This window comes from Cylas formicarius, unplaced genomic scaffold, assembly GCF_029955315.1.
Source record: "Cylas formicarius isolate icCylForm1 unplaced genomic scaffold, icCylForm1.1 PGA_scaffold_4__25_contigs__length_36172078, whole genome shotgun sequence".
NCBI classification, from domain to species: domain Eukaryota; kingdom Metazoa; phylum Arthropoda; class Insecta; order Coleoptera; family Brentidae; genus Cylas; species Cylas formicarius.
This window is the reverse complement of record NW_026844334.1, coordinates 13,262,877-13,284,213: the sequence shown is the minus strand read 5'-3', so window position 1 is coordinate 13,284,213 and position 21,337 is coordinate 13,262,877. Positions and strand designations below refer to the sequence as shown.

The 21,337-nt window shown below is 30.7% G+C and overlaps 2 protein-coding genes across 2 annotated transcripts in view; one reads left to right on the top strand and one right to left on the bottom strand.

Moving 5' to 3' along the window:
* Positions 1 to 21,337, top strand: part of LOC132701093 (semaphorin-2A) — an 836,804-nt gene that overhangs the window by 171,783 nt on the left and 643,684 nt on the right. The gene's annotated exons all lie outside the window — the stretch shown is intronic.
* Positions 162 to 1,685, bottom strand: LOC132700982 (farnesol dehydrogenase-like). Its single transcript, XM_060668588.1, has 5 exons — positions 1,505 to 1,685; positions 1,080 to 1,317; positions 779 to 1,002; positions 503 to 655; positions 162 to 347 (listed from the first exon to the last, which is right to left on the bottom strand). The coding sequence occupies exons 1-5, from the start codon at positions 1,610 to 1,612 to the stop codon at positions 306 to 308; spliced, it is 765 nt and encodes a 254-aa protein (XP_060524571.1). The 5' UTR covers positions 1,613 to 1,685; the 3' UTR covers positions 162 to 305.

Here is a 21,337-nt window from a genome sequence, read left to right as displayed (position 1 = left end):
TCTTAACTCTTCACATTAAAGTTACCACGTATCATATCGTAAAACTTCAAATAAGTTCAAACGCAGTATTATTATTTGTTTACGTTTATATACATGTTCAGATACAATACTAGAAATTTTTAAAACATACAAAACAAATTGTAGTTCTTACTTAGCAGTTTATTGGTATATTTTTAAAACACGAACCAAATAATGAAAATCAAAACTGACGGTATGCAATCGATGCCCAGGTAAAAAATGCATTAAGAATTGCAAATATGGCAACAGGGATTCGGTAATAATTGTTGCCGATTTTTTAATTGCTCTCAAAATATCTCCCCTACCGGTTGAACTGTTACCTCGGAAACCTAAAAATATATACAAAACATTCAAATATCGGGTCAGTAAAAACTATTGATGTTAGATATTTAATGAAATATTCATTTTTTTTACCATATTCACTATTTATTTATACTTTAAAAAACTACTAAATATTATCAATAGCTCTTTACGTTACATTTACCTGTACATGTGGAGGTGTAGATAGCGCGTAAACAACAGCGTCAGCTATATCTTCGGATCGAAGTCTACAGGTCAGATCGACACCTTTTCCGTTCATTACCTCTCCAAAGTCCGTTTGAATAATTTCTGTGTCTACGAGCCCAGGACTAACACTCTAAGGAAAAGCAATGTTTTAATTTGATAATCTCTTGTATCGTCTGACTAATATAGTTTTTTTCCAACCAAATCATTGAGTAAAAATATAAAAGTTGTAAAGTAATATTAATCTAGTACTAACAGTTATTTTGATTTTAAGATTCTGACTGTTTATCTCGTATCTCAAGGTCTGCGCCAGCGCCGTAACGGCGAATTTGGTAGCGGGATAAACATTGAAAACAGGAACGTATACAACTTTTTGGCCTGTAAGACTGTTCATGTGAATTATGTGACCATCAATGTTATTAGCTTTCATGTCTTTAATCGCCTCCCTTGTGGCAATGCAAAGACCAAGAACGTTCGTATCTGAAAGAAGGATTATATTAAGATTGTTTGAAATTATTAGCACCGTTATGTAGATAACCGGACAATAGTTACAGCACCTATTACAGTTTTCCATTTCGTGATATCCCCATCTATCAGAGTGGTGTCCTGCGCTAAACCGGCGTTGTTTACAAGTATAGATACTGGTCCGAGATTTTCTCTAACCCATTTGAAAGCTTCTAAGATATCTTCTTCCTTGGTTACATCACATTTTAGAGCGTATAATTTTCCTTTTTCTCCTGATAATTTTTTCGAAAGCTCTTCAGTGCGCTCTTTCCTACGAGCTAATCCAGCAACCTAAAACCAACCTATTGAGAACGTAAGTTCGTTTCCTAACGAAAATAATAGTTTTCCCTCTAGTATTTGTTACCTATTCTTTTTAATTCTGTGTTTCTTTATTTAATTTTTTATTTTTTTGTTTCTTTATTTTTTTATCAGTAAAGACCATTTATTTTTATTAATTATTAAGATATTCTTGACTTACTATAAGTCCAATTTTTACTAATTCTTCTGCTATCGCATATCCAATTCCTGCGCTGGTTCCCGTCACCACGGCGACTTTGCCTACCCAACGGTCCATCGATAGTACCATTTTTAATTTGATCGATTCTCTTGTTTGCAAATAAACGGAGACTCTTTTTACATTTTATTTAAGATACTTATAGTACCCGTTGAAGATGACTGATAGATAATTGAGTGGATATGATAAAGCGAAATTATTGGCAAGCAATTGGCAGCTCATTTTGAAATTCGAAGATTAATTTTATTTAATATTGAATCATACCCGGTGCGTTATACGTCTACATTTCTTGATCTAAATAAGAAAAAAGAAGTAAAAACCACCCTTTATAAAATGAAGTCAACTGAATGAAAAAAAGAAGAAAAAAAAAACAGAAAAAGGTATTATGCAAAAAAGGTTGCTTCACACTATCCAGCGTTTAGCAACCTTCTTATTTCTTATAATATTTATACCTACTGTTATAAACTTCGCAAATAAATGAGATTAATTTTTGTATGCACCCTTCATAAAGATCTCTTTATGTAGGCCATCGACGGGAAAATTGTTTCAAATTCAACTGCAAATACTGAGCAAAGTAAATAGATTATTTCTTCACAAATTTTCGGTTTTTTATTCCAAAATTTGTAGATTCATGAGAATATGGAGAAGTCTTTAAAGTAATTATCAAAAGCATTAGGGAAAATAGTATTCGGGGCTCAAAAATCTCTTCAATGATTGAGATTATTTTTTGCCTGCGCCTTGCTTAAAAAGGCAATAGACCTTAAACTTGTGAACAAAGAGGCTTGGTTTTCAGAAGTGAGGAAAATGTGAATGTATGATTGGTAAGTACCATATTTTCATTGATTTTTAGGTACTAAATACAGGGATAGAAAGCCAAACCGTTTTCCTATGCCATTTAACAAAAATATATTTTATGGTAGACCATTTGGTGCATGTTCGTTTTGGGTTGACAAAAAAAAACCTAACGCAGAGCAATAGTTCATAGTTTTTAAACATGTCTGGAACATTCCAAGGCCAATCATAGTTAGATGATTCGTTTCTTGTAACTTAAAGCTTGGGATTTCGTATTTTGCAATGAAATTTTAATCTTTAAGTTTGATGACTATTGAATTAATCACATTAAATAAAAATATTAATGATTATTGAATTAATGATATCAAATAACATTTTTCGTTATAACCTTCGTTAACGTTGCTTTAAAAGATGGGTAATTATTATTAAAAATTATTATTAGAAAAGACGCAGTTTTTAGAGATTGTAATTTTTTTATGTTTTTTTTTTTATTTAACTTTTTTCAAAAAATATTTCAAGATATACAATATAAGATACAAAATACAATTATATTGGTTTGAAGAACATCGATTTTAAGATTCATTATCTTCTAATTTTTAAAGTTGTATTTTGTATATTATATATTATATCTGTATTTATTCTTTTGACAATTGTTCTTTGTTTTAAAAATAGTTCTAATAAAGAAAAAATGTAGTCTAGTCGGCTTATTTTATAATGGATTTTATTTATGTTGTAAAAAATACGTATTAAACATAAAGTCTGGAATAATCGTAGTAGCTTTATTGATCCTTATTAGAATGATAAAGGACCTCTTTTACTTAAAAATGTATCATATATTATGTGTATTCCAAAATTGAATTCATTTACCCTTTTTGGCTAATGTTCTGACAGTTCTAATAAGGAAACAACAAATGGAGGGTACCAAGTTTATTCCATAAGGCGTTTGGTTTGTATTTGTCTAATACAATTTTGATGTAAAGTGGCCTAATAAGTAGCATTTAAGAAAATCCTATTAATACTGACTGACCTTTTCGGTCAAAATCGTATGATGCAGAGCGATTTGAGGGTATTGCAAACGCAGTATACCTATTGATCTTTTTTAATATGAGATTGAACACATATATTTTTTTATTGATATTAATGTAGGCTTTTTAAAAAAATATAGCTCTCTTCTATAATTTACATCATTTCTCGCTAATAGAAATTAATTTAAATAAACTTTTTCTTTCTAAAGTTAGTTCACGTTGTTTTAAAAGAGGTAAAATTGCCACCATTATATAAATAAAACACAGAGTTTATAAAGATTGTATTTTTTTGTTGTTTTTTGTTGATTGAAGATAATGGTTTGGTAGCCTTGAATTGCAGTCATTTTTTATTTTGCGTAAAATATTATAAAAAAGCTGCAAATACTAAAATTCGGCGTGTGCCAAATATAGGATGTTTTACGAAAAATAACCAGCAAAGCTTTGATATAATGTGATACCCTATTAAAAATGATGCAGTAGAGCGCAATATCTTTGCAGGAAGTGTTTAGTTTTTCGATGAATTAGAAAATTGGAATGTACTAAGAATATCTTTAAACGAAAACCGTCGAAATTCCCTGCGCCATATATACTTCACAAAAACGTAGCACATTATCTCGCAAAGCCCCTATTTTTTTTTAATTAAAAACACAAATAGTTTAAGAACTTTATTTATATTTTTATTGTATATTTGCCAAAATTGATATTATTTTGGCAATTTTTTTTCATTTCTTATTTATTACCAAACTGTACAAAACTGTTTTCAATTATTTTCTTAGTTACTTAGTTAATTTTTGAATTTCTTCAAATTTATTTTTTAATCTTCAGATCTCCGTCAAAAGAGTAAACATTCTAATGTAAATTTTATTTTTTGTATTCCATGTAGACGCGATAGATTGACATTGATTGTGCATTTGCAACTCAACAAGTCGCATTACATTGTACGATGATATAAAATCTGTTGCGAACCATATTGTTATAGCAAATGTCTTTTATACATCGTAATGCTGCCACAAACTCGATTCAATAGGTTTCAAACTACGGTCGACCAAATACTCAAACATTAAAGAGCGTTTACCCATCAAAACTTCTCGTGTTAAGCTCGTGATGCAAACAAGGGCTTTAAACATTGACTGCCTGTCTAATAAGATTATACTTGCAGTGCAACATTTGACGAGTAAATCAGAAAGCTTTGAGTGTTTTGTTTGGCTCAGTGTTTCAGAAAAGTATTGGAGCCATACTAATTGGTTTTTATTATTATCTACGTTCTAAATTGCGATTCTGGATATCGACTGTTTTTAGGTAAATAAAATTTGAATGATAAACCTATAATACCTCGACAAGGTCATTGCGGGATACGCATGATAAGGTCGTACATTAGATTATTTTAAGTTACCAATTTTTTTTCAAATTTTGTCTTTTTAATTGTAGTCGACATAATAATATCGTATAGACCTCTGGATCCACGATATGTGTTAGTCATGACCATAATTTGATTGATTAAACAAATTTTTTGTCTGTGTACCTTTGAGTTGATGTATTTCTGACGATGCTTTGCGATAGTTTTGTAAAACCAGGTCTACGATCATTTGCGATTTATTTTTTTTTAACTTAATTGTTTTTTGAACAGGTTATTGTATTGTTTATTAAATATATGAAGATTATTCAAAAATGTATATCTAATTAATTCGCTTCCTTGCTTGGTTAGTTAGAAATGACCTAATTGGTTGAATAACACGTTGTAAAATTTTGTAAAAATATTACGGTGTTTTACAATATTTTAAGGGGTGATCTTCAAGAAATATTAAAATATGTCTTTCACATAAGTTTTCGTTCGAAATCCGATTTCTTCCATGTTACAGCATTGCAAAGTTCAAAAACTAAACCACCTATGTTTGCTAGAATGAAAAAAGGGGTATACCATGACCAGAAATATTGTGTTTTGCTAAACTGTTTATTACTCCAAAACCGCGGCCCCTCATAAAACACCCTGCCGAGTATACCCTTACCCGTAACCGTTCCAGGACCGTCCTAGGAATTTATCTACCTACAGTATCAAGCGGGATATAAGTATGTTTTCAATCTTTTTCGCTGAGCAATTCTTGAAACATGTACATAAAAAAATAGTAAAAATTACATTCCTACATAGTATTATTATTAATATGCAAAATATTAAATATAATAATAATAAAGTATCAGTCGCTTAAAAAATCGTCACTATCGCTACTGTCGTCACCTAGTGCAGTGATCAACTTCGCCAATAATCGTTCTCGATAGATACTTTCTTCTGTTATTACTTGTTTTTTACAGATGGACCAGCTTTGTACTGATATTTGAGCTACCTCATGCCGAATTAAGTTTATGGTCCTATCACTAAATTTTGGCGCTGCGTTATTTCTTCTTATATGCGATTTCAACTCAGACCAAATGATCTCAATCGGATTAAATATACAATGATAAGGGGGTAATCTCAATATTTCATGTCCGTTTTGTATCTTAAAAAAGACTGTTGTTGTTTACAAATCGAAAACTATGTAGAACACACAAAAACACAAGAAGAAGAATGTTATTAATCGACAGGCACACAAGACAAAAATGCTTATTTTCAAACTTACCTCTAAGATAAATAGAGTATAGGCACTTACTCTTACCAAAATAAAAAAGAACTAAAACTTCAGATTTTCAGGAAATTATATATTATGACATGACAATTGTTTCGACAACACCGTGTCTTTATCAAATGTAATATTTACAAACTACCTGCTACTATATATACCATACGAATTTAAGTTCAATAAACCAGAGGTATTTAAATCTAATTGATCGTTAAGCAATACATTTGAATGTCTTATTTTGTTAATCTCCATGGCTTCCAATAAATTTAATTTTCTACTTTTTGTCGCTGTATGTAAAATATCAAAATTGTTGTCAAAAATGTGTTTTTCTGTGTTTAAGTGTGTAGCATAATTAGAATCTAAACTATTGTTTTTAAACTCTCTTTTATGTTCGTCAATGCGTTTCTTGAAGGATCTACCTGTTTGTCCAATATAAATTTTAGGACAAGATCCACATTTCAACCTATAGACACCTGATTTTTGGGATTTTGGACATTTCGTTTAATTGTTTTTTAAATAGTTTCCTATTGTGTTGTTAGTTCTGAAAGCTATTTTTAAACCACATTTTGACAAATGTTTTCAAACTTTTTCACTAGGTTCTCCTATGTATGTAATTGTTTTAAATTGTTCGTGTTCTGTATTAGGTTTCGGATAAATAGAGTTTACTGTTGTCTGTATTTGTCTTTTATTTATAATTTTATCTATAATGGATGGATTGTAGCCGTTGTTCAGCGCAATTTGTTTATTGATATTAAGTTCTTTGTTGTAATTTTCTGTCGAGAGTGGCGTATTAAGAAGTCTGTGTATAAAAGATTTAAATGCAGCCATTTTATGTGTATAAGGGTGATTTGAGCTGTTATGTATGACTGTGTCCGTGTGTGAAGGTTTATGATATATTGACAAATCCAATTTGTTTTGCGCTTTTGTAAAATTTAATAGAGTTATCCTCTTGAACAGGATAACTCTATTTATTTTTTAGACTTAACTATTACCCGCAACAAAAGTCACTCGATTCAAGCTTAGCGTTCAAAAGCATATACTTTTTTGGCACGTTTACTGGATTTTAGAGAAAAAAATTTTAGATGGCTGTCACGTCTCTCGGCGACTGTTTCGGAGACCCGAAAATATTTTTGACAGTTGACCACTTTAGTCATAACATGACCACCCGGTAGATGCCAGCGTCAACATCACCGCGTACAACGTAATCAGAGTGAACGACACGCAAATGAAAGAATAAAACTTTCAGATATTGCTCACCGACAGGAGACGAAGAAGAAAGAAAAACAAATTAATGCAATAATTAAATTCAATTCAACAATGAGATAAGTACATAAGATAAAGATTTTATTCTAACGCATCTTTTGCAATGTTTGTTGATGCTGAACTTAATTTTGTTTTTTGTTTTCGTCTCACTTATTCCTTAAATAAATGTTAGTCAACTACACAAATTATCGTCCATTTTTGAACAAGGTTACTACACATTTTATTAACTTAACTGATTTAGGTTACTAGTTACATTACTAGCTAATGAGTCCTTTTAATGAAATTTAAATGTGCAGTGGTGTAGTGAACAGATTGATTTTACCAATTTTCATGTTAATTCTAAATATCTGGAGTTTTTATTTACGAAATAAAGATCGCTTACTCAACTCAATATTATGTCTAATTAGCTTATCTGGCTTTAGCATTATCTAATAAAATGAGTTTACGAAGAATTGAACAATTGGATGCAAATACATTATTTACGCAGTTTAAACAGAGTATTATTGCAGTTCGAGTATAAATCTTCTGAGTTTGAATGCATCATCTTAAAATATTAAAAATTTAGTATATTTTGTAATTTCGGAAATAAATTTAATATGAAGGAGTAATTCATATCTTCCTTTGTTAGTGTTGAAGGTTGCGGCATTGACTATTTCCATGGAGGTTTTCATTCTCTGTAACACTTGTTCATTAGTAACCCTGGCTCCATGGTATCTTCAAGATTCTCCGGTATAGCCAGCATTCAATGGCTTGGAGTTTGGACGTTGTTTCCTGTTTTAATGCTTGCTATGAAAACACTTTTAGCCCTTCCAATTCTGCACCGGATCTCTTGAGAATTGTCCCACGATTCATTAATTATAGTTCCCATGTAATTATATTGTGGATCCTTATTTGGTTTATGTATAGATTTGCTTCATTGATTACCGGTGTTTATATCAAGTCCATATTGTTTACTTGGTTTATTTTGCAAGTTTTCTATTGTATCCGCGAACACTATTGCATATCGCAGGTGCTAAATTTGAGACCATTTATGGAGACACCTTAATCTATACCTTTAAGTGTTTTTCTAAAGATATGCTCATTATATAGATTGGAAATCAGGGGAGAAATGCGGGAGTACTGCGGATCGATTGCCTGACTTATATATTTCAACTCCATTCAAAATTTGATATTTACTGGAGGTGAGGTTTTAAATAATATAAATTTTACAAAAAAACCGCAAATGTGTATCTACATAATCGCTATAAAACCATTGTAGCGATTATGTACACAATATTGTACCCACTAGCAGCATATTAGCAGTTTTTAGTAGTATTTTTACTGGCCACAGTATAATTTGAAAACGCCGCTAACAAAATCTTTAAGTTACTTCGGTTACAACAAATTTCAATCAATCAATGCGGCCATTTTTTTGGCTGTTTTGGCATGATACCCCTTTTCGACCAATCACAATTCCCCGCCAAAAGCAACCGAGGCTAGAGGAACAAATCGTAATAATAAAAACGCAGGAATAATCGCGGAAAATTCGTTTCCGTCTCATATCGATTAATTCCGGGGCGTTATTAAATTCGTATTAGCATAAACTCCAGGAGGGTAACAGTCGTGATGCGATTACACGCCGCTAGCATTCCGCGGGAATCCCATATAACCCTCTATAACGTAGCCTCATTAATAATCGACTTTATTGACTTCAATCTTAAGTAGTATCGGTCCTGTGTCGGGAGTGTTCCGCACCTCTCGTGTTACGATCAATGAGCCGCCCTCTCTCTTATAGTCGGGGCGGCTGCCTTCGCCTGGGGGCCGGAGGTAAAACGGGACCGTTTTGACGTACGGCCTTGCGAGAGGGCGGCGCGGTGGGAAATTCCGGGGGCAATTCCTCGAAGTAATGGCCGGAGTTGGGCCGTTTTGGGTGGCCGCGGGTTTGGAGATTGCTGCCGCGATACCCCCGAGAGGTAATAACGCTCGACGGAGATGTAAAGACGTTTAAAGCGGAAAGAAAGAAATGTCTTTGGCCAAGAAGCTGTTTTTGAGGACTACGTGAGAATGTAAAATCAGCCGGCACTATATAGGGTGACGAGAGATAAGACCGTTCTCTAAATTTGTTCGTGTACAGAGTGGCCGGTTATGTTATCTCTATTTCTATGAGCGTTAAAAAAAATTGAATACGAAAGTTGATCTATAATTTCTTTTGTATTATATCAACTGTCACTCGATACATACAGGCTGATCAAATAAAGTTAAATACCCCTTTAAAAGACGGAACTAACCTTAATTAAGTAACCTTAATTCTTAAAGCGTCTCTAATATTTTTTTATGAAATTGCTTTCTCGACAATCATTTATTTAAAATACTGTAAAAGTTATAAAATATTTTATTTTTAAAACAGTAGAATTTGACAAACCTTTTCAAAAAGGAAAATAATAATTTTATATTAAATTTTCCACATGTCCACCACTTTAAATAATGCAAGTGCATGTTACACCGAGAAGCACGGATAATATATGTGTGTTATTGACTTGACATCAGATAATTTAATGAGTCAATCTAATGATTAAGGCAGAAAGGGCAAAAATACTCGTTATAACGGGGGAAAAATGGCTCCAAATATTTGGTATAAAATGCATGTCATGTCAGCGGATCTTTCAAAGGAATGAAATAATGTTCGCGATAAGCCAAGCAATAAGGTGTTGCCGAATCGTACGCTTTTAATAAGTCCAAATATAAAAATTATTTCAGCAGATTTATGATTTCAAATTCAAACCACAAAAAGTAAAAAAAAACAAACTGAATAAACATTACTATTTTGTCTGCTTACAAGTGCAAGTATTACGTCCAAATGATTATTATTATTATTATTATTAACCTAAATGGACTTATTTTTGTATACTATCTCTTTCATATTGCCAGAAAAAGAAGTCCAATGGGTAAATCATTGGTAGCCAATTGGTGTCATTTTTTACCAATTCATTGTCTAAAATTTCCTTTTCAAAATTTGCTGATATCAGCACTCCATAATAAGGAACGTAATTTGGTTGCCAAATTAAATTTCAGAAATATCAATCCGAATAAGAGGCTCAATTTTTTTCTCAAATTCACAAGGTTTATTTTCACAGTTCCAATAACGCATTTTTTCCACTTACGTTATATTACTGATGTTGTAAATATCAAATCATGATTAAATTAAAATTAATTATATTTAATTAAAATGATTAAAGGAAATAAAATTTATTATTTTATTTGTTTTCTACTAAAAAAGTGTTTATAGTATTTAACGGTATTTTCAGAATTAAGCTAGATAGTAGAGAAATTTAATTAGTTGCATTAATATTGCCTGGGAATTAATAAACATCATCAATAAATAATTTTGCGAAACATCGCCACACCGTATTTGATAAAATTAGTAGAATTTTGAATATTGTCTGAGAAAAGTACTATTTCTTAATATGTGTTACGCAGAAAAATGTTTATATTCAACGTAACAAAAACCTGACCCAGACGAAGGCCTATGGACAACACCCACACCCCACTACTGCACTACTGTTTTGTTAAACATTACAGGATTCAAATCCCAATCAGAGAAGGCTGTAAAAATGGCCCACCCATGCGGGCAGAAGTAGCCTAGTACACAAGATGGCTCAACACCGCAAGAAGGAGTAGGAGCTGGAATGTATGGATCCAGAACGAACTAACTAGAGCACTTTAACACTATGCTATGGAATTTCGCAAAATAATATCCAAAATAGTTTTGGATTGTCGTAAGGCATTAAACGAGATACGAGATACCAAGGCACGAATGTCACAAAACTAACGAAAGCACCGACGAAGTAGACCGCGAAAGCTCATGGAGGCATATGATTGGATCAGAACAATTTTGTGGAAACACAAAGATAGGCCAAGGAATTCCTCAAAACCCATGGGGAAAATTTTTAGCAGACCGGCTAAGCTACAAATAAAATTCCATAAAAATAATGGTAAGTCTACTGTCCGGTCAGTTCCTAATTCTAATGGGAGTTGAAGGAAACACTGGATGCAGACTCGGCCAAAAAGAGGAGAAAACAGAGACGAACGTTGATATAAATCTTTATAGCTATAGAGAGGGTCACAATAGATGTTTAATTCGCAATTGCAAATTTCAGTGTTAAATCTTGAATTTATCTAATAAATCTTTAAGTATGCGACTCTGCCGCTTACTACACCCTCTCACCTAAGATTTCTATTTTTAGCGGTTCTCGAGAACATCAGCTATAACTTGCAGAGAGCTGAAATTTTGACTATGGCCGATAAAGGTCTTTCCCACAAAATATGCAATGATAACGGTGAAAACGAAAATAAAAAACAAAAAATTTCATTCCTTTCAAAACTGGAAACGTTATCTACGCTTTTTGAAAAGTCCTGAATTCTCGAGTAAGAACCTTTTTCGGTGCTGAAAGAAAAAGTAGCATTGATGAGTCATTTGCTTTTGTAATTTAAATTTATTGCTTGGCTATGGAGTAGACCATTTTTTACGGTTTGGATTTTTGATATTGGCAAAGTTTGTCCTTGGTATTAAACTAAAGGTGGCCAAATTTTGTTCCCACCAACAAAGGAACAACTTATTTTTGCTTTGTGAATTTATCTGATCAGCAATGAATACAATGTAGTATTAGTAGACAAAATAAAAGGAATGTTGAAATTTTTTTTTTTATATTGGATCTTATTAAACGCGTAGTTGCACAATTTGGCAACCCGGGACCATGACAAACTTTATTGCCTGACTTATCGTCTCGCCGAAATAGAGAAGAGTGGTATGACAAGCATTTTATATCAAAATTTTTGGAGTAGTTTTTTCTAAATGCGAGGCAGCAACCGTTATTTAGATATTTGCCAACTGTAAAATCATATCAGATATTGAAGTTGTCCTTAGTGATTTTTTTTTAAAAATGCACGAAAATGCGGGTAAAACGTTTGAAATTATTATATTTGAATAGATAACTCTGAAATTAACCCACGTGTTTCCGAACACTAAAATTTAATTTGTTACAACTTTGCACAAGTGATGGTCGTCTTAAAATTAGTTGTTAATTATGCACGTGCCTTTATATTAACTACATTTCACACTATGAAATAAATATCAGAGAACTATTTAAAATTAATCAAATCTCTGACCCGTGTTAAATATTATCGGTATATTGCAATAATCTGAACAAAAATATATGTTTCATGAAAAACAAAAATTAAAACAACTTTAATTTATAACATTTAAACATAATAAATTTCTGGTACTCGAATATCTTGTGCTGCCACCTATTGACGAATGCAGCAGTATTATTAAATTTCAGCATTGAGAGAACGCTACCCATTCGTTGACGGTAGAAATCGATGGAATTCGTAAAGCCTTGACACGGCCATTGTTTCCTCCCGTTGGTAGATGGCGCGACGAATAAGTTTTGATTCAAAATCGTAATAAACAATGTTTATTGCAGTTGTTGATATTCATTCACAATTTCTTTCAACCAGATTATTTAATGACACTTAAATACAATGTATCGCCACATTTATGCGAACCAGATAAGTATAAGGTAACCAAAACTAACGTAAATCTGCTTTCTCATATTTTGTATTTGGCTCACTTCTGAAACGGTTTTCTAAAATACAAAAATGCGTTATTGGTATCATGAAAATAATTTACCTATCATGAAAATATATAAACCAAACAACATTTTTGTTTGTCACTTTTATTTCTGCATTTTTTTATTATGTTTTTTAAGTCCATTCTGAATTAGTTTAGAGAAACTGGCCCACGCGCAACAGTTATTGATAAAGTCAACAATATTGTCAAGGTAACACTAAAATTTGAGGCGAAATATAACATTGTCGTGTTTTAACATTGTTATTTTTACTAAATTATTTGGGCAGAGCAGAAATTTAGGTCACCAGATTCACTATCACCGTGTATATTATGTAACAATTGAAAATGTTGCCTATAATGAATAAGTCCAAATCTAGCATATAGTGCATTAGTGTTTGATCAATGGTAAAATAACAAATATATATTTTTTTTTCTATTGGTTTGGCTCGTGCCTCATTTGGGATTTTTTTTCTTCTTTAACTAATATGGTATCGTTATAAACAAAACTATTCAATCAATGTGGATTTCGTCAGCTAGTTCTGTTGCATGAATGGTTATCGAATACATATATTGAACGTGATGAAAAGTTGTATGTAGCTCACAAATGAACACACTATGAGGCAATTAAATTAAAGTAACAAATAATAATAGTAATAATTTCAAGTAAGCAATTTATACAGGGTTAGTCAAAATTCGCCCAACTTCCATATATCTCAGGAATTAAGAAATTTAAATCTATTAAATTTAGTATACGGGGGTTCTAATTAACCTAGATCCATTGGCGGCATACGCGGGGTTGCCATATTTATGTTTTTTTCAATAAGCAACCAAACATTCTTGTTTTAAATAATAATAATAACAATGATTATTCAATTCTTGGATTGATCTTAAAGTTGTATGTTTTTTTTTTTAAACATATCCTATTCCACCGTTTTTGTAAGAATGACAAAAAACAAAAAAATAATTAATTATTTTAACTAATTGGTAAACTTAAATAAAAATAAAAATTATTTAAAAACCAACAAAATAAATAATAAATGCTCAAACTAACGTAGTTCTGCTACTTGATAAAGTCCTAAGCGGTAGGTCAATTTCCGTACGGTGTTTTGGACAACATTCGGTGTTCTCGCTCGAATTTCAGCTCTTACCCGCTCTGTGATTTTGCACACTTTAGTATTGAAGTGACCAAAAAAAAAATCTGTTGGATTTAAATCTGGTGATCGAGGTGGCCACTCGATAGACCCTTTCCGTCCGATTCACCGATTTGTAAACATTTGATTCGGGTACTCACATTTTGGTTTTAATAAGGAAGTTATGCTGTTATCAATCACTCTTATTTCGCCATTTCAATTGGGGGATAAGTTGGGTCCTTAAAAAGGGATAATATTTTTCACCGGTGAGAATGCTATTGATGGAGAAAGGCCCTGTAATATATCCACCAAATATTCTATCCCATACATTTAGCTTTTGAGGATATTGGATACGATGTTCTACCATCCAATAGAGATTTTCGCTTTACCAATATCGGCAATTGTGTCGATTTGGTTGCCTCATAGATAGGTAGATAGATAGATATATGGTTTATTGACTACTTTACAATATCATTGTTTGTAGCAAGTCATACAAAGAAAAAAAAATTATGTAAGTATATGTTAACATAAAATTGTACCAAATCTAGATATACAATGTATATGAATATATGTATATGTATAAATCACTGTTCGAAGTGTTTTCGGAGCGCGAGCATTGAAGATGCCAAGTGAGATTTTGGCGAAACGTCTGCAGGATTCCAGTCGGAGATCAACAAGCCAACGGATGATATCCCGGAATAGTGTCATCACATTTTTCCATCCGTGAATCAATATGTGAAAAAAATATATATATACATATATATATATATATATATATATATATATATATATATATATATATATATATATATATATATATATATATATATATATATATATATATATATATATATATATATATATATATATATATATATATATATATATATATATATATATATATTGTTTATATATTCATTTTGAACGAAGGAACGATTTTTGACCAAAAAAATCAATTAGTACAATTACAAAAAATAGTGTATAAGTAGTGGAATTTGCCTTCTAGGGTGGTCCTGGTCCTTAGTTAATGCAGAGAAAACATTAAAAAACGCAAAGGATAGAGGAAATTATTAACAACGCATAGGACAGAGGAAGTTATTAAAAACGCAAAAGACAGAGTAAATTATTAAAAACGCAAAGGACAGTGGAAATTATTAACTACGCAAAGAACAGAGGAAGTTATTAAAAACGCAAAATAAAGAGCAAATTATTAAAAACGCAAAAGACAGAGGAAATTATTAAAAACGAAAAGGACAGAAGAAATTATTAAAAAAGCAAAATGAAGAGTAAATTATTAAAAACGCAAAGGACAGAGGAAATTATTAACAACGCAAAGGACAGAGGAAATTATTAAAAACGCAAAGGATAGAGAAAATTATTAAAAACTCAAAAGACAGAGGAAATTATTAAAAACGCAAAGGATAGAGAAAATTATTAAAAACGCAAAAGACATAGGAAATTATTAAAAACGCAGAAGACAGAGAAATATATTAAAAACGCAAAATAAGGAGCAAATTTTTAAAAACTCAAAAGACACAAGAAATTATTAAAAGCCCAAAAGACAGAGGAAATTATTATAAACGCAAAGGACAGAGGAAATTATTAACTACGCAAAGGACAGAGGAAATTATTAAAAACGCAAAGGATAGAGGAAATTATTAAAAACTCAAAAGACAGAGGAAATTATTAAAAACGCAAAATAAGGAGCAAATTATTAAAAAGAAAAAGATAGAGGACATTATTAAAAACGCAAAGGACAGAGCAAATTATTAACAACGCAAAGGACAGAGGAAATTATTAAAAACGCAAAGGATAGAGGAAATTATTAAAAACGCAGAAGACAGAGGGAATTATTAAAAACGAAAAAGATAGAGGAAATTATTAAAAACGCAAAAGACAGAGGAAACTATTAAAAACGCAGAAGAAAGAGGAAATTATTAAAAACGCAAAAGACACAAGAAATTATTAAAAACGCAAAAGACAGAGGAAATTATTAAAAACGCAAAGGACAGAGGAAGTTATTAAAAACGCAAAATGAAGAGGAAATTATTCAAAACGCAAAAGACAGAGGAAATTATTAAAAAAGCAAAATAAGGAGCAAATTATTAAAACGAAAAAGATAGAGGACATTATTAAAAAAGCAAAATAAAGAGCAAATTATTAAAAACGCAAAAGACACAAGAAATTATTATAAACGCAAAAGACAGAGGAAATTATTAAAAACGAAAAAGACAGAGGAAATTATTAAAAACGAAAAAGACAGAGAAAATTATTAAAAACACAAAATAAAAAGGAAATTTTTAAAAACGCAAAGGACAGAGGAAATTATTAAAAACGCCAAGGATAGAGGAAATTATTAAAAACTCAAAAGAGAGAGGAAATTAATAAAAACGAAGAAGACAGGAAATTATTAAAAACGAAAAATAAAGAGGAAATTGTTGACAACGCAAAGGACAGAGGAAATTATTAAAAACGCAAAGGATAGAGGAAATTGTTAAAAGCGCAAAAGACAGAGGAAATTATTAAAAACGCCGAAGACAGAGGAAATTATTAAAAACGAAAAAGACAGAGGAAATTATTAAAAACGCAGAAGACAGAGGAAATTATTAAAAACAAAAAAGGCAGAGGAAATTATTAAAAACACAAAAGACAGAGTAAATTAATAAAAATGCAAAGGACAGAGGAAATTATTAACTACGCAAAGGACAGAGGAAGTTATTAAAAACGCAAAATAAAGAGGGAATTATTGAAAACGAAAAAGACAGAGGAAATTATTAAAAACGCAAAGGACAGAGGAAATTATTAACAACGCAAAGGACAGAGGAAATTATTAAAAACGCAAAGGATAGAGAAAATTATTAAAAACTCAAAAGACAGAGGAAATTGTAAAAAAGCAAAATAAGGAGCAAATTAATAAAAACGCAAAAGACAGAGAAAATTATTAAAAAAGCAAAAGACGGAGGAAATTATTAAAAACGCAAAGGACAGAGGAATATATTAACGACGCAAAGGACAGATTAAATTATTAAAAACGCAAATGATAGAGGAAATTATTAAAAACTCAAAAGACAGAGGAAATTATTAAAAACGAGGTAGACAGAGGAAATTATGAAAAAAGCAAAAGACGGAGGAAATCATTAAAAACGCAAAATAAAAATGAAATTATTAAAAACGCAAAGGATAGAGCAAAATATTAAAAACGCAGAAGACAGAGGAAATTATTAAAAACGTAAAATAAGGAGCAAATTACTAAAATCGCAAAAGGCAGAGGAAATTATTAAAAACGCAAAGGACAGAGGAATATATTAACTACGCAAAGGACAGAGGAAGTTATTAAAAACGCAAAATAAAGATGAAATTATTAAAAACGCAAAGAATAGAGGAAATTATTAAAAACGCAAAAGACAGGAAATCATTAAAAACGCAGAAGAGAGAGGAAATTATTAAAAACGAAAAAGAGAGAGGAAATTATTAAAAACGCAAAAGACAGAGTAAATTAATAAAAATGCAAAGGACAGAGGAAATTATTAAAAACGTAAAATAAAGAGCAAATTACTATAAACGCAAAAGACAGAGGAAATTATTAAAAAAGCAAAAGACGGAGGAAATTATTAAAAACGCAAAAGACAAAGTAAATTAATAAAAATGCAAAGGACAGAGGAAATTATTAAAAACGCAAAGGACAGAGGAAGTTATTAAAAACGCAAAATAAAGAGGAAATTATTCAAAACGCAAAAGACAGAGGAAATTATTAAAAACGTAAAGGACAGAGGAATATATTAACTACGCAAAGGACAGAGTAAATTATTAAAAACGCAAAGGACAGAGGAATATATTAACGACGCAAAGGACAGAGGAAATTATTAAAAACGCAAAGGATAAAGGAAATTATTAAAAGCGCAAAAACAGAGGAAATTATTAGAAACGCAGAAGACAGAGGAAAATTATTAAAAACGAAAAAGACCGAGGAAATTATTAAAAACGCAAAAGACAGAGGAAATTACTAAAAACGCAGAAGACAGAGGAAATTATTAAAAACGAGATAGACAGGGGAAATTATTAAAAACGAAAAAGACAGAGGAAATTATTAAAAACGCAAAAGACAGAGGAAATTACTAAAAACGCAGAAGACAGAGGAAATTATTAAAAACGCAAAAGGCAGAGGAAATTAATAAAAACGCAAAGGATAGAGGAAATTATTAAAAACGCAAAAGACAGGAAATTATTAAAAACGCAAAAGACAAGGATAGAGGAAATTATTAAAAGCTCAAAAGACAGAGGAAATTATTAGAAACGCAGAAGACAGAGGAAAATTATTAATTAAAAACGAAAAAGACAGAGGAAATTATTAAAATCGCAAAAGACAAAGGAAATTACTAAAAATGCAGAAGACACAGGAAATTATTAAAAACGCAAAAGGCAGAGGAAATTATTAAAAACCAGATAGACAGAGGAAATTATTAAAAACGAAAAAGACAGAGGAAATTATTAAAAACGCAAAATAAAGAGGAAATTATTAAAAACGCAAAGGACAGAGGAAATTGTTAAAAACGCAAAGGATAGAGGAAATTATTAAAAACGCAAAGGACAGGAAATTATTAAAAACGCAAAAGACAGAGGAAATTATTAAAAACGAAAAAGACAGAGGAAATTATTAAAAACGGAAAAGACAGAGAAAATGATTAAAAACGCAGAAGGCAGAGAAAATTATTAAAAACAAAAAAGGCAGAGGAAATTATTAAAAACACAAAAGACAGAGTAAATTAATAAAAATGCAAAGGACAGAGGAAATTATTAACTACGCAAAGGACAGAGGAAGTTAGTAAAAACGCAAAATAAAGAGGGAATTATTGAAAACGAAAAAGACAGAGGAAATTATTAAAAACGCAAAGGACAGAGGAAATTATTAACAACGCAAAGGACAGAGGAAATTATTAAAAACGCAAAGGATAGAGAAAATTATTAAAAACTCAAAAGACAGAGGAAATTGATAAAAAAGCAAAATAAGGAGCAAATTAATAAAAACGCAAAAGACAGAGGAAATTATTAAAAACGCAAAAGGCAGGGGAAATTATTAAAAACACAAAGGATAGAGGAAATTATTAAAAACGCAAAAGACAGGAAATTATTAAAAACGCAAAAGACAGAGGAAATTATTAAAAACGAAGAAGACAGAGAAAATAATTAAAAACGGAAAAGACAGAGGAAATGATTAAAAACGCAGAAGACAGAGGAAATTATTAAAAACGCAAAAGACAGAGCAAATTATTAAAAACGAAAAAGACAGAGGAAATGATTAAAAACGCAGAAGACAGAGGAAATTATTAAAAACGCAAAATAAAGAGGAAATTGTTGACAACGCAAAGGACAGAGGAAATTATTAAAAACTCAAAGGATAGAGGAAATTATTAAAAGCGCAAAAGAGAGAGGAAATTATTAGAAACGCAGAAGACAGAGGAAAATTATTAATTAAAAACGAAAAAGACAGAGGAAATTATTAAAATCGCAAAAGACAAAGGAAATTACTAAAAACGCAGAAGACACAGGAAATTATTAAAAACGCAAAAGGCAGAGGAAATTATTAAAAACCAGATAGACAGAGGAAATTATTAAAAACGAAAAAGACAGAGAAAATTATTAAAAACGCAAAGGACAGAGGAAATTATTAAAAACGCAAAGGATAGAGGAAATTATTAAAAACGCAAAGGACAGGAAATTATTAAAAACGCAAAAGACAGAGGAAATTATTAAAAACGAAAAAGACAGAGGTAATTATTAAAAACGGAAAAGACAGAGGAAATTATTAAAAACGCAGAAGACAGAGGAAATTATTAAAAACGAAAAAGACAGGAAATTATTAAAAACACAAAAGACAGAGTAAATTAATAAAAATGCAAAGGACAGAGGAAATTATTAAAAAAGCAAGAGACGGAGGAAATTATTAGAAACGCAGAAGACAGAGGAAAATTATTAAAAACGAAAAAGACAGAGGAAATTATTAAAAACGCAAAAGACAGAGGAAGTTATTAAAAACGCAAAGGACAGAGGAATATATTAACTACGCAAAGGACAGAGGAAATTATTAAAAACGCAAAGGATAGAGGAAATTATTAAAATCGCAAAAGAGAGAGGAAATTATTAAAAACGCAGAAGACAGATGAAATTATTAAAAACGAAAAAGACAGAGGAAATAATTAAAAACACAAAAGACAGAGCAAATTAATAAAAATGCAAAGGACAGAGGAAATTATTAACTACGCAAAGGACAGAGGAAGTTATTAAAAACGCAAAATAAAGAGGTAATTATTGAAAACGAAAAAGACAGAGGAAATTATTAAAAACGCAAAGGACAGAGGAAATTATTAATAACGCAAAGGACAGAGGAAATTATTAAAAACGCAAAATATAGAGAAAATTATTAAAAACTCAAAAGACAGAGGAAATTGATAAAAAAGCAAAATAAGGAGCAAATTATTAAAAATGAAAAAGACAGAGGAAATTATTAAAAACACAAAAGACAGAGTAAATTAATAAAAACGCAAAAGGCAGAGGAAATTATTAAAAACCAGATAGACAGAGGAAATTATTAAAAACGAAAAAGACAGAGAAAATTATTAAAAACGCAAAGGACAGGAAATTATTAAAAACGCAAAGGATAGAGGAAATTATTAAAAACGCAAAGGACAGGAAATTATTAAAAACGCAAAATAAAGAGGTAATTATTGAAAACGAAAAAGACAGAGGAAGTTATTAAAAACGCAAAAGACAGAGGAAATTATGAAAAACGCAAAAGACAGAGGAAATTATTAAAAACGAAAAAGACAGAGGAAATTATTAAAAACGGAAAAGACAGAGGAAATTATTAAAAACGCAGAAGACAGAGGAAATTATTAAAAACGAAAAAGGCAGGAAATTATTAAAAACACAAAAGACAGAGTAAATTAATAAAAATGCAAAGGACAGAGGAAATTATTAAAAAAGCAAGAGACGGAGGAAATTATTAGAAATGCAGAAGACAGAGGAAAATTATTAAAAACGAAAAAGACAGAGGAAATTATTAAAAACGCAAAAGACAAAGGAAATTACTAATAACGCAGAAGACAGAGGAAATTATTAAAAACACAAAAGGCAGAGGAAATTGTCAAAAACGAGATAGACAGAGGAAATTATTAAAAACGAAAAAGACAGAGGAAATTATTAAAAGCGCAAAATAAAGAGTAAATTATTAACAACGCAAAGGACAGAGGAAATTATTAAAAACGCAAAATATAGAGGAAATTATTAAAAACGCAAAAGACAGAGGAAATTATTAAAAACGCAGAAGACAGAATAAGTTATTAAAAACGCAAAGGACAGAGGAATATATT

Excerpts from the sequence above, each read along its gene's own strand:
- LOC132700982 (XM_060668588.1), bottom strand. The coding sequence starts at position 1,612 with ATGGTACTATCGATGGACCGTTGGGTAGGCAAAGTCGCCGTGGTGACG. Across the intron at positions 1,318-1,504 it reads TAGTAAAAATTGGACTTATA|GTTGCTGGATTAGCTCGTAG; the intron begins GTAAGTCAAGAA and ends GGTTGGTTTTAG. Across the intron at positions 1,003-1,079 it reads GAAATGGAAAACTGTAATAG|ATACGAACGTTCTTGGTCTT; the intron begins GTGCTGTAACTA and ends TCCTTCTTTCAG.